Genomic DNA, 16,483 nt, shown 5'->3' with positions numbered 1-16,483 from the left:
TCTCTCTCTCTCTCTCTCAGGGGTTGTTCCAGCAGTGAGACAGAGAGTGAGGCAGGGGACCTGTTGGACCAGCAGTTTGAGGAGCTCAACAACAAACTCAACTCTGTGACTGACCCCACAGGCTTCCTCCGCATGGTGTCCAGAAACAACCTCTTCAACAGGTGAGACAGACACTGTGTGAGACACTGGCCTCCAGTTAACCTTTATTGTTCATCTCCAATTCCCCCACATTTCCATAATAAGAAAGCTATCTGATGAGGGAGAGGATCTGGCTTGGTAGGGGAATTAATTTGAATAATTCGCTTTCTGGGAAAATAGTGTTTTCTCCTTTATTTAGCCATCGCAGATGCATGTGAATCCTCTTTATTAAACTGGCTGAGCAGGGCAGAGCTGGAAAAGCCTGTATCAGTTCTCTGCCTTCATTCGACTATTAGGAGTGTGTGTTTATGTGTGTGCCCATGAACTGTATGCAAGTGTGTCTATCTGTTTTTGGAGCCCAGTAATTGTGTGCGTGTGATTTAATGATGGTATATACACTTGACTGAGTGTGTCTGTGTTAGTATCACTTTGTCATTCAGTGTATGTGTTTACACTGTACTGATTGGCGATATGTGTCCGTGTGTGTGTGTGTGTGTGTGTGTGTGTGTGTGTGTGTGTGTGTGTGTGTGTGTGTGTGTGTGTGTGTGTGTGTGTGTGTGTGTGTGTGTGTGTGTGTGTGTGTGTGTGTGTGTGTGTGTGTGCGTGTGTGTGTGTGTGTGTGTTTAAGCATGCGTGTGTGTGTGTGTGTTTAAGCATGCGTGTGTGTGTGTGCGTGTGTGCATGCGTGTGTGTGTGTGTGTTTAAGCATGTGTGTGTGTGTGTGTTTAAGCATGTGTGTGTGTGTGTGTGTGTGTGTGTGTGTGTGTGTGTGTGTGTGTGTGTGTGTGTCTGGGTCGTGTTTCTCTGTCCTCGTCTCCAGTTGAGCTCCTCTTTGATGAGAGGGTAATTCCAGCTGTAATTGAGTCTCCATGCTCATTAAGCCTCTTTAATGGGTTGCCAGTAATAATCCGCTCATTATTTTGGGCCCCAAAAACTATCTGAATCATGAAGCCCCTTGTGCTTAAGAGCCACTCGTCAATCTCACTAAAGCAGAGGAAAATGAATAAAGGCTCATTGTCATTTAAAGTCATACATTTTGGGGTTTTGATATTTTTGATAAAATGTGGCTTTCAAGGTCTCTCCTATTTTATTCCTCATCAACATGGCCCTTCGCTGTCTGAGGTGAAGACTGACGACGTGAGAGAGCAACATTATTACCTCAATGACTTTAAATTCAGAGAATAGATTTTATTAGAAGAAAAAAAAAACATTACAAAAAAATATTATATCAACAAATGGAATGAAGAACAAGGTAAAAGACAGGGATTTGGAGCGTGAAGGTATGATTGTATAGTTTGTGCCAAGGTGTCTAAATTTCTGACATTATCTTTGACCTCATCAATCTTTAGAGAGAGCTACTGAAGTGAATATATATATATATACAGTATATACAGGAGCTAGCTAATTTGATAGGTTAAAAGTCACCTCATCTTTAATCTTGGAAACCCAGAATTAAAATATTGCGTAATTGTACAAATGATCAGTGATCAAATGAACAAAGTTCCTCTTTAGTTGTCAGTTATGTTACATCTGTCCACGAGAGACTACCTAATCTGTAATCTCACTTTCTAAGGACTAACAGAGCTCTTCTCTCAGATGTTCCTAGGCATTGTATAAAGGTTAAGGAGAACTCTATTGAAAAGCTCAGTAAACGTATAAACACACAGACAGAAAGGTCAGGATAGCCTCTCTAGGTGTCTGTCGGCTTGTTTGGTGCAATATAATTTAGATGATTGAATCAACTGAGTTGGATCCTAGTGAAGAGTTGGCAGTGGACATATCCACCTTTGTCCAACTGTCTCTTCCTGTCTGTCTCTCTTATTGACATGCATTCCATTCAACCTGCACCCAGAGAAAAGTGCCACTGAACATACTCTTGACCTCCTAGCCTTCTGCTTCTAGCCTTTTCTTCTCACTATTTCCCTTCCTCTTGGTCAAACCTTCTCTCTTTTTTATCCCTCTGCACCTTTTCTTCACTTGACCCCCATTTCCTCTCACACTCCTCCTGTTAGGCAAACAAAGTCTGTTGGCTTTCCCTCGGTGGCCTGTTCCAGGGCCTTGGAGAGAGAGACTGGAGCGTGCTAGGGGGCTGGAGGAGAGCCAGTTGCTTGGGGCCACCAGGAGGGCAGGATAGAGGGGGTCGCGGGGGGGGCTGTTACATGGCTGTTACAGCAGATGGATAGCAGTAGCAGTGTGAGCTGTTGAGTTTGGGCCTGGCTGTGTGTAAAAAAGTGGAAGGCTTATAGGTCCACGGCGGCCATTACCACAGTTCTCAGCTCAGCGTGGCAGTGGCACACAGCTCACCTCGCCTGAGCAGGGAGCCATCACTCTCTCTTCATCACACAGCTCACCTCGCCTGAGCAGGGAGCCATCACTCTCTCTTCATCACACAGCTCACCCTGCCTGAGCAGGGAGCCATCACTCTCTCTTCATCACACAGCTCACCTCGCCTGAGCAGGGAGCCATCACTCTCTCTTCATCACACAGCTCACCTCGCCTGAGCAGGGAGCCATCACTCTCTCTTCATCGCACAGCTCACCTCGCCTGAGCAGGGAGCCATCACTCTCTCTTCATCACACAGCTCACCTCACCTGAGCAGGGAGCCATCACTCTCTCTTCATCACACAGCTCACCTCACCTTAGCAGGGAGGTGTCACTTTCCCTCCCTCTCCTGCAGTGAGTCTATCACGCTACACTCCCCTCCACAGTGCTACAGAGCCACATCGCCATCTAGTGGACATGTATATAGTCTCAAAAGCACAAATGATTATTATTGTTGTCTCAGAACAGAAAATATAACTGTGCATTCTTCCATTGAGACTTAGAATGTGAAGGGGATCTGAAGTGGACTCTCTAGTCCAGGTCTGAGAGAGCATTATGAAGGGCAGAAACAGGAAGAGAGACAGGACATCAGGAGTCAATGTGCTGGGTAGTATCACTCCCCCCGTGCCATGCTGCAGTACAGTGTTGTGCCATTAATACATTGCCCACAGGAACTGCTGCTGTGGCTGACTCTGCTGCATCTCACCAGGGGGGACTTCTGATGCAGCACTCTGCGGCAGGCTGGCTGGCTCTAGGCACAGTTCCTCAACTGGAAAGACCATTACCAGTACTGTGTGTGTGCGCGCGTGTGTGCCTGGTCAGCTGCCTAACACCGCTATGCCGTATGTGCCAGTGTGAATAGCCGTAATGACCAATTCTCTATTCAAACAGTTTAGAGTGCTGCTCTTTATGAAATGAGCACTGTGTTTGTGTGTTTTGCAGGAGCTGCCAGAGTATGACCAGCCTGTTCAGTAACACAATGTCCCCAGCCAAAGATGGCTGCTCCTCTCTGCCCCGCCGACCAAGCAGCCTCAGCAAACCTCCTCTCCGTGCCCTCTACGACCTGCTCATCGCACCCATGGAAGGGGTGAGCATATGTGCCCATGACCAGTTTGCGCGTGGCGTGTGTGTATTTTAAAGGAGAGAGGGGACAGAGAAAGAGAGAGAGGTAGTGTTTATACTATAGTAATTATAATATCAATACTAATCTCTCCCTGTCCAGGGCCTGATGCATTCCAGTGGTCCCGTGGGCAGACACAGACAGCTGGTGTTGGTGTTGGAGGGGGAGTTGTACCTCATCCCCTTCGCCCTGCTGAAGGGCAGCTCCTCTAATGAGTACCTATATGAACGCTTCAGCCTCATCGCTGTGCCCTCCATCCGGGGCATGGGGACCATCTCCAAGGTCAACATCCTAGTCAAATGACACAATGGCTTTTATTTGAATGACATACCTTCTTTAGTTGCTGTTAGTAACACTCTCAAGCTCCTGTTACATTCTTTCATTGACATCATCGGCCTCTCTCAATGTGTCCTCAGAGTCATTCTATCATTGACATCATCGGCCTCTCTCAATGTGTCCTCAGAGTCATTCTCGGCGGGCGGGGCCAGCTTCCTGCGGGGGCGTGTCCATGGCGGCGGTGGTGGGGAACCCTCGTCTGCCGTCGTCTGTGATGGACCGCTGGCTGTGGGGGCCCATGCCCTCTGCCGAGGAGGAGGCCCTCATGGTGTCTGAGCTGCTGGGCTGCCAGCCCCTGGCTGGATCCTCTGCCACCAAGGAGAGGGTGATGAGTGCCCTCACCCAGGCCGAGTGTGCCCACTTCGCTACCCACATCTCATGGAAGCTGGCCGCCTTGGTGCTCACACCCAACCCAGAGAGTGTACCCGGCGGGGCAGGGACTGGAGGGAGAGGGGCAGGGGGAGGGAGGAGAGGCAGCGGAGGCAGGGGCAGGAAGGGCTCGTTTGGGAGCAGCTACACCATCCCAGAGAGCCTGCACCTGCAGGATGATGGGAGCGACGCAGAGAGTATCTGTGACAGCCCTCCCCTGCAGGAGTTCCTACTTACCGCTGCTGATATACTGGACCTGAGGCTGCCTGTCAAACTGGTGGTGCTGGGGTGAGTGGGCCAGGAGATGGGCGGCTTGCCTAATATGGGAAACATATTAGTTCAAGTGAGGCTGGAGAGGGGGGAAACCTGGTTCTATTGCAAAATGTCCACTGTCTGTTATCCACTGATAGTTACTTAGTTATGCTGTGGTCGACAGAGCAGTAGTCTAGTATTTGTGATAGAGGTTTACATAACCATGTGTTGGTGGTGTATGTGTGTATATCTTATCTACAGGTCATACCAGGAGTCCAGCAGTAAGGTGACAGCAGACGGTGTGGTAGGTCTGACCAGGGCCTTCCTGGCTGCTGGGGCCCAGTGTGTCCTGGTGTCTCTGTGGCCTGTTCCTGTGTCAGCCTCCAAAGTGTTCGTCCATGCCTTTTACACCGCTCTGCTCAATGGGACCAAGGCCAGCGCTGCCCTCGCAGACGCCATGAAGACTGTCCAGAGCAGCAAGCAGTACTCACACCCCTCCAACTGGGCAGGTTAGAGACATTCAACTTCCACACACTCAGTACTCCCACCCCTCCAACTGGGCAGGTTAGAGACATTCTACTTCCACACACTCAGTACTCCCACCCCTCCAACTGGGCAGGTTAGAGACATTCTACTTCCACACACTCAGTACTCCCACCCCTCCAACTGGGCAGGTTAGAGACATTCTACTTCCACACACTCAGTACTCCCACCCCTCCAACTGGGCAGGTTAGAGACATTCTACTTCCACACACTCAGTACTCCCACCCCTCCAACTGGGCAGGTTAGAGACATTCTACTTCCACACACTCAGTACTCACACCCCTCCAACTGGGCAGGTTAGAGACATTCTACTTCCACACACTCAGTACTCCCACCCCTCCAACTGGGCAGGTTAGAGACATTCTACTTCCACACACTCAGTACTCCCACCCCTCCAACTGGGCAGGTTAGAGACATTCTACTTCCACACACTCAGTACTCCCACCCCTCCAACTGGGCAGGTTAGAGACATTCTACTTCCACACACTCAGTACTCCCACCCCTCCAACTGGGCAGGTTAGAGACATTCTACTTCCAGAAACTCAGATTGGCTTGGTTTGTCACCTCCAACTGAGTAGATCCCAGTTCACCCATACTCCCAAGTGTGTCAGAAGTACTTTGGATTCTCACCGTCTGTATCTCTCTCTTCCTCTCTTTCCTATTGATCTTGTGGGTGTGTTTGTCCAGGTTACATGCTGATTGGTAATGATGTCAAGCTTAACAGCCCCTCGTCCCTGATTGGCCAGGCTCTAGCAGAGATCCTACAGTATCCAGAGAGAGCACGGGATGCTCTGCGAGTCTTACTGCACCTGGTGAGGGTCAAACACATACATACATGCACACGCACACACACACACACACACACACACACACACACACACACACACACACACACACACACACACACACACACACACACACACACACACACACACACACACACACACACACACACACACACACACACACACACACACACACACCACTCTACTCTAAATCCCCCTGTCCCCACCAGGTGGAGAAGTCTCTCCAGAGGATTCAGAACGGCCAGCGTAACTCCATGTACACGTCCCAGCAGAGTGTGGAGAACAAGGTGGGGGGTGTCCCAGGCTGGCATGCCCTGCTGACCGCTGTGGGCTTCCGCCTGGACTCGGCTGGCACCGGCATCCCTGCTGCTGTCTTCTTCCCCATAGCAGACCCTGGAGACAGGCTGCAGCAGTGTAGCACCACCCTGCAGTCAATACTTGGTAGGCACTGAGCCTTGGCAGGAGGACATGGAACTTTAGGTAGTACAGTAAGATGGAGAACAGCTCCATGAAAAGAACCACGCCTACATCTCTCAGAATGTTATATGTGTATGCTGAACCAGTATCTGTGTGTGGAAAACCTCTCTATACCACAAAGCTCCGATTCAAACTCCCATTCACCAGCTGTCAAAATACCTTAGTTTATCACCAAATATGGAGTTTTGTTGAGCAACTATCTTCATTTACGGCCAGTATGTACTTCCAAAAAATATCTAAATAAAAATGTACAAGCAACTGAAACAAACTCCTATTTTGCACCTCCAATGTAAATCACTCAGGTCTACAGCAGCTGAATACATTGTTGGTGCCGAATAGGAGTTTTCAGATGCTTGTAAAACAGACCTTTTTTGAAGTACATACCGGCCGTAACGGGAGTAAATAAAGATAGTTGCTCAACAAAACTCCATATTTGATGATAAACTAATGTATTTTGCATGAAAGGGAATGGGAGTTTAATGTAAGCTTTCTGGATGTTAGAGAGGTCTCTAATGCAGAGATACTGGTTCAGTGTAGGCCTACTATTGAATATCAAACGTTACAATACTGCTTATCAAGCAGTTCTTTACCAACACACAGATAGTATAACCTGTTTATCCTCTTCTACTGAACGTAGGGTATATTAAATGCAGCTTGTAGGAATAAGGAACCATCTGCTTTGATTGTGTCTCCCAGGTCTACCGCCCCCAGCTCTCCAAGCCCTGTGTAAACTCATCACCGCCTCTGAGGCAGGCGAGCAGCTTATCAACCGGGTAGGCCCCAGCATCACAGCACCACAGCATCACAGCATCACAGCACCACAGCATCACAGCACCACAACATCATCACAGCATCACAGCACCACAGCACCACAACATCACAGCACCACAGCACCACAGCATCACAACACCACAGAATCACAGCACCACAGCATCACAACATCACAACATCGCAGCACCACAGCATCACAGCACCACATCATCACAACATCACAGCACCACAGCATCACAACACCACAGAAACACAGCATCACAGCACCACAGCACCACAGCATCACAACACCACAGAAACACAGCACCACAGCACCACAGCACCACAGCATCACAACACCACAGCATCACAACATCACAGCACCACAGCATCACAGCACCACAGCACCACATCATCACAGCACCACAACATCACAGCATCACAGCACCATATCATCACAGCACCACAGCACCACATCATCACAGCACCACAACAGCACAGCATCACAGCACCACAGCGCTACTGCTCACCAGTGGAGTGTAGTATTTAACTCCAAAGAGGTAGATAGCCATTGTGTATTATGGAGGAAATCATCAGAACCACTGGGAACTTACTTAACCACTTGGACCATGAAGGCTGAAGGCAGAACAAAGCATCATTATATAATCAGTTAACCCTGTTACATGGGTTAGTTAGACCGTGACGCACCGGCCGCCTGCAAACCCCGCTCTTTAATCTGCATGCTGCAACCCAGTAGCCCCAGTAGGATCTCAACCACTGCCACCTGAGTCTGAGTTGTCTTCCTCACGATGCCAGAGAGTTAACCCTGTCACTCCCACTGAGGGTTACCCATGTCTACATTAATAATACGGTAGCCAGAAAGGGATTTGAGGTTTTGTTTCCACATTGGTGGTGACCATAACATTTGAAACACTCCAAGCATGTATGATACATGAGGTATTCCTGACATCACACTGCATAGGCAACTATGTATGGTGATTCAATGGTTTTGTGTAGTATGTGTGTAACAACACACTACCCAACAGTGGTGTTTTTCTGTTTCCCTGTGTGCCCTTGGTGTCCCCATTGGACCTGGTCTCCTCTGCTCTTTGTGAATGGCCTGTATGCATGCAACTAAAAGCATATTCTCTCTCTCCTGCCCCTGTCTCTAAACCTGCGGTCTGAAGGCTGTTAAAAATATGGTGGGAATGGTAAGTGTGCTGTGACATCCCCTCTCCTTTTCAACGCTGCTTTCAACCACATAACACCACCCTCTTGCATCAGCTGTTTCATTGAGCAGTAGGTCAGCTGCATGTGAAGTTGAAGCACTATGTTCTTTTAGCACATTCTCATATCTCATGCTGGTCCCGTTACTGAGGTACAACCTCTAGGAGACCCCAGTTTAACGCGTGCTGCAGCAGGGACAACAATCCACTGCTGGACTCTGCAGTATTATGAATGTTTTTGGGTTTGCAACCCTGGGTCAGTCAAGGTCACACTGATGTTTATGGGCCGGTAGTCAGAGGGATGCAAAAAAACAAACAGACCATAAATAGAAAAGAAAAGGTTAAGAAGGGTGTTAATGAACAAAGGTGAATAATCCCTAAACAGTGAGGGTGTGTTTGGCCTGGAGGGCACAGGTGTTTGGTTCCCTCCTAATCTAAACCACCCTGAGCCACTGATCCATGCCCCACAGTAAAGGCACTGTAGTCCTGCTAGGCTAAAGAGCCAATCCTCTGCGAACAAGGATCAACTCCACACAGGGTCAAAGGGCAGATGCAGAGTTACTAAGCGTGCCAGAAACTACATTTCCCCTGCCACAACAAAGATGGGCGTGGTGGAAGTAATTTTAGGACACTGGTGTATGGAGGAAAACAGTTGGCTTGAGCACAACCATCACACAATTGTCAGTTTTGTTCTACTTCATTGCTTTAAAAAAGTATATCCACAACTCAGGTCCTTAAAAAATGGTATGAACCAGTTAAAGGTATATTTAGCTTCCTTTATTCCTGTCTGACCTGTATTTCCATCCTCCTCTGTCCCTCCAGCTCCACCAGGTGCTGGTCCAGCTGCAGACAGGGGAGAAGGAGCAGGACTTCTCTCTGCTGCCCATCCAGGTGTCCATCAGTGTGCAGCTCTGGAGACTGCCAGGGTGCCATGAATTCCTGGCTGCACTAGGTGAGATATTGATATCAATAAAAGCAATATCCAACCGAATATAACTTCCTAATTTGTCAGTAGTGGGAGTAGAGTGAAACACAACAAGACAGCTGTATGTGTGCTAGGTTGGTAGAGTAACTGTCCTGTGTGTGTACAGGGTTCGACCTGTGTGAGGTGGGGCAGGAGGAGGTGGTACTGAAGACGGGGAAGCAAGCCAACCGCCGCACCATGCACTTTGCCCTCCAGTCCCTACTGGCACTATTTGGTAAGTATCGTATTTATAGATACGCAGTGATTAAAGTTGATTGATACATGATAGGTTAATGTATACTCTTACAATTTTGTCCCACTCTTTCCCCTCCTCTCTATCCCAGACTCCACAGAGCTGCCAAAGCGTCTCAGCCTGGACAGCTCATCCTCCCTGGAGTCCCTGGCCTCGGCCCAGTCTGTCTCCAACCCCCTACCGCTGGGCTACCCCAACCCACCATTCTCCCCACCCTGCCTGGACAATCTGGCCTCAGATGCCATCTCCGTCTACAGCCTGAGCTCCGTGGCCTCCACCATGAGCTTTGCATCCAAGTCAGAGTGTGACTTCCTGGGCCATCGACAGCGTGGTGGAGCCACAGCACACTTCTCTGCCCACAAACACCCACACGTTCCCCGCAGTCGCTCCTCTCCTCACGGGGCGGCTGCAGCAGTAGGAGGGGGCCGGGGAGATGACGAGGAGTATGAAGGCTTCTCCATCATCAGCAGTGAGCCTCTGGGAAGCCACTGTGACTCCCTGCCTCTACCTCTGGGTCATGGTCAGCGCCACCTCCACCGCGGGGGCAGGGGTGTTGTTGGGGGGTCCAGCTCAGGCACTGGGCGGGGTTACCAGGTGTCTGTGTCGTCACGAGGCAGTGTCAGCACCCCCACCTCCCCTGTCAAGACCAGCCTGGTTCCTAGCTCCAACTCTCCCTTCCAGAAGGTGCCAGGCAAGGTGAGCAGCTCAGACACAGGTGAGTCGGACCAGTCCAGCACTGAGACAGACAGCACCGTCAAATCCCAGGAAGAGAAGACTGTCCCCCTGGATCCCCAAGAGCTGGCCCAGAAGATCCTGGAGGAGACCCAAAGTCACCTGCGGGCAGTGGGGAGTCTACAGCGGGCTGGGGTTGAGGGGGCTGCAGCTGGAGCCACAGCCCGGAGCTCTGCCTTCCGCTCCTCAGAGACCAGCGCCTTCAGCCGTCCCAGTAGCAGCGCCAGTGTCCGCGCCCAGTCCTCACCACGACCCAAACCTCCATCCCGCTCTTCCTCTCTGCAGAAGATCAGCTCTGGTTACAACAGCCCTGCAGCCTCGGAGACCTCCCTAAAGGATAGCAGTCACCCCTCCCCCACCCTGGACAGCCATGCCCAGTTCAAGCTAAAATACCCTAGCTCCCCCTATAGTGGGCACATCTCCCGCTCTCCCAGTAACGTGTCCCCCAGTTCTGGCCACCAGTCCCCAGCTGGCAGTGCCCCATCTCCAGCTCTCTCCTACTCCTCCACGGGCTCTGCCTGCTCCAGTCCTGCCGAGGCCCCAGACCTGGACCGCCTCAGACGGGGAGTAATTGATGAGAAGGTTGTGGCCATCCACAACCTGAAGACATTCTGGGCCAATGCAGCAGCCCAGCAACAACAACAACATCTGGGTCCAGTCCGTGCTCTGCGTGGCGCCCCAGGATCCCTGGTCTCTGCCAAGAGAGATGTGCTGAGCCTTCTGAACCTCTCCCCACGACACTGCTCCCCCAGCGACGCCCAAGACAGCCTGGAGCTGCGGGAGCTGGGGCTGCACTCGCTGGACAGGGGCAGCAAGAACCCCTCCAACGGACACAACCCCAGAAAGATGGCCCCCTCGCCCACTATTTCCACTAGCAGCAGCCCTGGTGCTCGCTCAATCAGACTACCTGCTGGCAATGGATACAAGTTCCTCTCCCCTGGCAGGTTTTTCCCCTCCTCCAAATGCTGAGACACTTTAAAATGGTCCTATTGCCTGTATTTTGCTATCCTGTGTACTGGGGGAGTAGGGCATTTTCAAGAGGGCCACTCGAACTTGATTGACAATGAAAAGGATTTGATCAGCCAATGAGAGTGATCCCTCAGAGGCTCATGAATGCTTAGAGAGTGTCTTGTCGTTGTGCCCATAACACTGTAAATGGCAATGAGAAAGACTCAAAGACCTGATACTGTGTTTGTTTGTGTGTGTGTGTCAGGTAGACTTCAATGCCAATCGGTATTTCCTCCCCAAAAATGTGTATTAGTGTGGGCCAAGATGAAACCACTCCAACTGGTCTCCTCCATTCTATTTTTGTTTAAATTGAATGATTATTGTTATTATTATTTGTTATTATTATTATTAATATTATTATTATTATTTTGTAAATTAAATCCAGTGTTTCACAATCAGTACTAAGCGTTTTTATATTATTAAAAAGTGAACAAAACTGTTCCATGTAAAGATGGATAAAGTAAAAAAAAAAAAAAACGCTGTAATATTTTTTATTGAAATGGAAACGGGCTTTTTGCCTGATTTCTTTGTGAATTGAGTGTCTGCTCTGAAGCATGGATTCTCTTACTATTCAATGTTAAGTACCATGTATGACTTTTTAGCCCATGATTTTTTTTTAAATTAAACATGGAAACTTCATGACAACCATCTCTGTCATTTATCAGTATAACTGTTTCAATAAAAATCATGTTTGCTTTCTTGTATTTTTGCCTCATTTTATTGCCTTAAAGATTTAGAATGCTGATGAAAAGGCTGTATCCCTGCATTAATGAATGATGGTGGGAAAAATTATTATACACAATTATACACTGTTCACTGTAGTCCGTGCAATGACACCTGGGCCTTGCCCCATATTCACAATGTGTTTCAGAGTAGGTGTGCTGATCTAGCATCAGGTCCTCCCTCTCCATGTAATCTTATTCATTAAGATCTAAAAACCAACATTTATCCTAAATTGGCACTGCTACTCTGAGACGCTTTATGAATACGGTCCTGTTCTCTTTTACATCTGATTTATGGGACACACTGTAATCACACAGTTAATCTAGAACTAATCTTACCTGTCTACATGCCTACCACAAATAAAGATAAAAAGATTACCATAGGGATGAACAAGTCAACCACAGGTGATAATTTACATACAGAGATACAATAAGTTTGTGTGGTCAAACTAACACTTTAATCTAAAAGACTTGTGTGCTCTCTAAATAGAAAGAAGAAGAAGACATTGATTTGTTGTCTAAACCTGGGTCAATTTTATGGGTGTGGTTGAATAGTTTGTGTTATCAATGAAAAACAGACAGGGGGAATCTTGCAAAATCCTGCACATATGAAAGATACTTTTCACTAGTAAATATTGACCTACATTTTTGTAATGACAGAAGTTCAACCCCCTGTGAGACCCACTTAAAGAAACATCGCCACTCACCAATCACAGACGGTAAGGGGCGGAATAAGAGAGTTGTTCATGAAGGCACATGACATCAGCGGTAATACGTAGCCACAGCCAAAAAACTACGATGGTTCTCATCAAGGAATAGTAAGTAATATCTTTCCATATTTAATTGATATTACTTTAATATGTGCGATAATATATCATATTTTCGAGTACTGCGATTCTTCAGTGGCTTTTTTTAGCCAAATTAAAACTTTGCAGATATGTTTCAGAACGCATGTGATTGTTAGGTGGGAATTGTTCCGACTTGTTTCAGGGTTGGCCTACCGGTGAGTGGGATGACAGCGAGTCAGCAGATGCTAGCCGACGTATCTGGAGAGCAAACTACTACAATATGGAACATAGATATCCATTATCTAGTGTCGAGAGGGTAAACTTTTTGGCGAACAATGTAAGATATGTAGTTTGAACGGTTTTTGTAACTTGCTGTCGTTAACTTGGTAGCTAGCTAGCTAACGTTAGTTAGCGGAAGGGAGGGCTGCTGCCTACCCAAGAGGCAGTGCACCAGTGACTCTCGGTGCTGTTTAAGATTAGGGAGTATGGCCTTATTTCTATTGCAGCATATTGGATAACTGTCAATCATATTCCATTTACCCAATCTCAATGTAACCTTCGACAGATTTAACCTACTACATGATACTCGAATGTTCCCTATATCCATTACATGAGGTTGTTACAACTTAACCTACGAAGGAAATTGTATAAAGTAGTTGCACAGGTCGAGAGGCAAGTTGGAGTAATCAAGGGGAACCACAGTAACACATTCAATACTGCCCTACACACTTACCTGCATCTAGCTGATCTAGGGTGTAATCATTAGTCCAAACAGTTACAAATAGTTTCTATTGGACAAATTCAGGTAAGTTTATCACTGTTCTGTTTGCTTCATTTACATTTACATTTAAGTCATTTAGCAGACGCTCTTAACAAAAGCATTGGAATGAACACATCCCTGATCACCCACGCACACAGTTCACTTTCATAGCGGCCACATACAAACCGTTTCATCCCTTTGCTCATTGTAGAATTCCTTCTCGTATCTATGCGCTCTCAATTTTTCCCCTCGATTGTGGACTTCAGTACACAACAGCTGTCTGTGAGCAGGTGAAAAAAAACATTCAAAGCCAAACCTTTATACTATAACCGCTACACACAGCCTACATCGTTGTCACCATATTAGCTAACGACATAGCTACTAGAACTAACGCGTTAGTAAACCTGTTACTATCACGCTGTACAGCAGGGAGTGTCAAACTCATTCTATGGAGGGCTTAGTGTTTTGGGTTTTTCCTTTCGATTAAGACCTGGACAACCAGGTGAGGGGAGTTCCTTACTAATTAGTGACCTTATTTCATCAATCGGATACAGTGGAGGGACGAAAACCTGCAGACACTCCGCCCTCCAGTGGCAATAAATTAATGAAACCAAAAGCTTACCTTGACTTGGAAGAATTCCAGTGTTGCATAGCCTTAGCCAGCTAGTGAACATAAATAGCATTCCTCTGTTTGATCTCGGTGTTTGAGTGGGCTAAATTAGCTAGCTGCCTTTAGCTAGCTAAGTGAAAGTTAAAAAATAAAACATATCTATAATATATCTCTCTGCTGCTTAAGAAATGAATTTGTCCAAAACTGTTCAACTATTGTCTTTCTTTTTTGACCACATTTTATGCAGTGCTATCTAGCTGTAGCTTATGCTTGCAGTACTAGATTCATTCTCTCCTTTGATTGGGTGGACAACATGTCAGTTCATGCTGCAGGAGCTCTGGGTTGGAAGACGTTGTCAAAATTACTGTTTAAGTATGAAAGGGGGTGAGAACCATGAACCTCCTAGGTTTTGTATTGAAGTCTATGTACCCAAAGGAGGATGGAAAGTAGCAGTCCTCTGGCTACACCATGGTGCTACCCCAGAGAGTGCGGTTGAGGCTACTGTAGACCTTCATTGGAAAACAGTCTGTTTTAATCAGGTATTTGGTGACCTGTGAATATATTTAGTTTTTATCTAAAAAGGCTAACTTAAAAATAATTCAACTTTTTAATTAGGATGGTCCTCTCCTTCCTGCAGTGCACGTGGATGGTAGCCACATTAAATGTGTCCCGCATAGACGAGGCACCCTTTCTAGGCAGTACATAACGTCCACTCCACTCTCTGTAAAACTCTACTATCTTGTTAAACACCAATTCCCAGGTGTTTGTGTTTAGACAGGCTTGCCAACTTTGTAAACTTTGAGATGACACCTGATGAAGTCTTCCTGGCTGGCTGGTGGTTCATGAACTTTGACCATACTGCTGACCAAGGAAAAATCTGCTTGTCAGAGAAATGACGAGTGCATCAGACACTCTGCACTGTCAAGTGGGGTGTTGATGGTTCCCAGTCTCAACAACCAGTAGGTCTAACCCAGTCTGATTCAGGAAGATGATTATTTAACTTAAAGGGATCCATTGCAGCTATGCCCTGCCTCTTATGAAGGCCTAATAAACTAGTACTGTGCTGCTTAGGCTATCACTATGACTTGAACATAAAAACTAGGCTTATATCTAGGCTTTTTTGTCAGTGGTTTAGGGATGTCCCCAACTTAAAAAAACAACAACATCTTGGTCGACCCGAGAGTTGTCTGTAATATTGAGTTGCCCTCAGAACAGCCTCAATTGTCATGGCATGGACTCTACAAGGTGTCAAAAGCGTTCCACAGGGATTCTGGTCAATGTTGACTCCAAATGCTTCCCACAGTTGTCAGGTTGACTGGATGTCCTTTGGGTGGTGGACCATTCTTTATACACACAGGAAACTGTTGCGTGTGAAACTCGGCAGCGTTGCAGTTCTTGATACAACTGTTGTGCCTGGTACCTACTACCATACCCCATTCAACGGCACCTGAATATTTAGTCTTTCCTATTAATCCTCTGAATGGCACATACACAATCCATGTCTCAAGGCTTAAAATTCTTCTTTAACCTTTATCCTCCCCTTCATCTACACTGATTTGAAATGCATTTAACAAGTGACATCAATAAGGGATAATAGCTTTCACATGGTCAGTCTATGATATGGAAAGAGCGGTGTATGTGTATTAAAGTATTCAAAAGTGTAGTATTTGATCCCATATTCATAGCAAGCAATGATTACATCAGGTTTGTTTTGGTTGTGTTTAGATATAAATGAATGGTAAATAATGTATTGTGTAACTTTGATTATAAATTAAATGGAATGTTTCTAATCACTACATTTAATTTCGATACACTATGATTACAGATGGTCTTGAATGAGTTGTGAATAATGAGTGAGAAAGTTAGAAACGCAAAGACCAAATACATTCCCAACATGACTTAGTGTGTAACACGGGGCTGGAAGTCTCAGGCTAGCCTGTTGCTCAGCCTCACACACAACTTGTAAGATCTGTCAGCTTTCCAGGTTTTAGAATGTGACATTATGGCACTTACAGCAGTCCTCTTCCTTACTGAAAAGCATCCTTGGCTGGGTCTATGGTTGGTTGTAATGCTATGCTTTAATTGTTAGCGTACTGCTTTCAAGGCTACAGTCAATTGTATTATTATACAGTGAGTAACACAGCCCTATTTGGTAAATGATCATAACTCTTTGGTGGTTTTATGTTGAAGATTAACCATGGATCAACAAAGGGCTTCCTGATTACAGTAGGCCTACATGTGAATGGAATATACTTACTTCCCCAATTTATGCACCACCCATCCCCTTAAAGTGGGTGGGACTTATTT

The 16,483-nt window shown here is 46.9% G+C and overlaps 2 protein-coding genes across 4 annotated transcripts in view; both read left to right on the top strand.

The window, feature by feature from the left end:
- Positions 1–11,994, top strand: part of LOC118370546 (tetratricopeptide repeat protein 28-like) — a 379,819-nt gene extending 367,825 nt beyond the window's left edge. For 2 of the 3 annotated variants that reach the window (XM_052461490.1, XM_052461492.1), the window contains 12 exons: positions 21–161; positions 3,403–3,547; positions 3,683–3,862; positions 4,044–4,573; positions 4,799–5,046; positions 5,768–5,892; positions 6,096–6,327; positions 7,060–7,136; positions 8,301–8,324; positions 9,162–9,291; positions 9,431–9,538; positions 9,648–11,994. In XM_052461490.1, coding sequence (XP_052317450.1) covers positions 21–161; positions 3,403–3,547; positions 3,683–3,862; positions 4,044–4,573; positions 4,799–5,046; positions 5,768–5,892; positions 6,096–6,327; positions 7,060–7,136; positions 8,301–8,324; positions 9,162–9,291; positions 9,431–9,538; positions 9,648–11,257 — 3,550 coding nt within the window. In that variant the 3' untranslated portion in view covers positions 11,258–11,994. The remainder of the gene's footprint in view (positions 1–20; positions 162–3,402; positions 3,548–3,682; positions 3,863–4,043; positions 4,574–4,798; positions 5,047–5,767; positions 5,893–6,095; positions 6,328–7,059; positions 7,137–8,300; positions 8,325–9,161; positions 9,292–9,430; positions 9,539–9,647) is intronic. The other variant, XM_052461491.1, reaches the window with a different exon arrangement.
- Positions 11,995–12,774: 780 nt separating this feature from the next.
- Positions 12,775–16,483, top strand: part of LOC118370544 (phosphatidylinositol transfer protein beta isoform) — a 42,815-nt gene continuing 39,106 nt past the window's right edge. The window contains exons 1-2 of the mRNA XM_035755580.2: positions 12,775–12,836; positions 13,009–13,122. Coding sequence (XP_035611473.1) covers positions 13,031–13,122 — 92 coding nt within the window. The 5' untranslated portion in view covers positions 12,775–12,836; positions 13,009–13,030. The remainder of the gene's footprint in view (positions 12,837–13,008; positions 13,123–16,483) is intronic.

Source organism: Oncorhynchus keta, chromosome 14 (assembly GCF_023373465.1).
Source record: "Oncorhynchus keta strain PuntledgeMale-10-30-2019 chromosome 14, Oket_V2, whole genome shotgun sequence".
Classification (NCBI taxonomy): Eukaryota; Metazoa; Chordata; class Actinopteri; order Salmoniformes; family Salmonidae; genus Oncorhynchus; species Oncorhynchus keta.
Note: the sequence above shows the minus strand (reverse complement) of the source record. Positions and strands in the feature narration are given on the sequence as shown.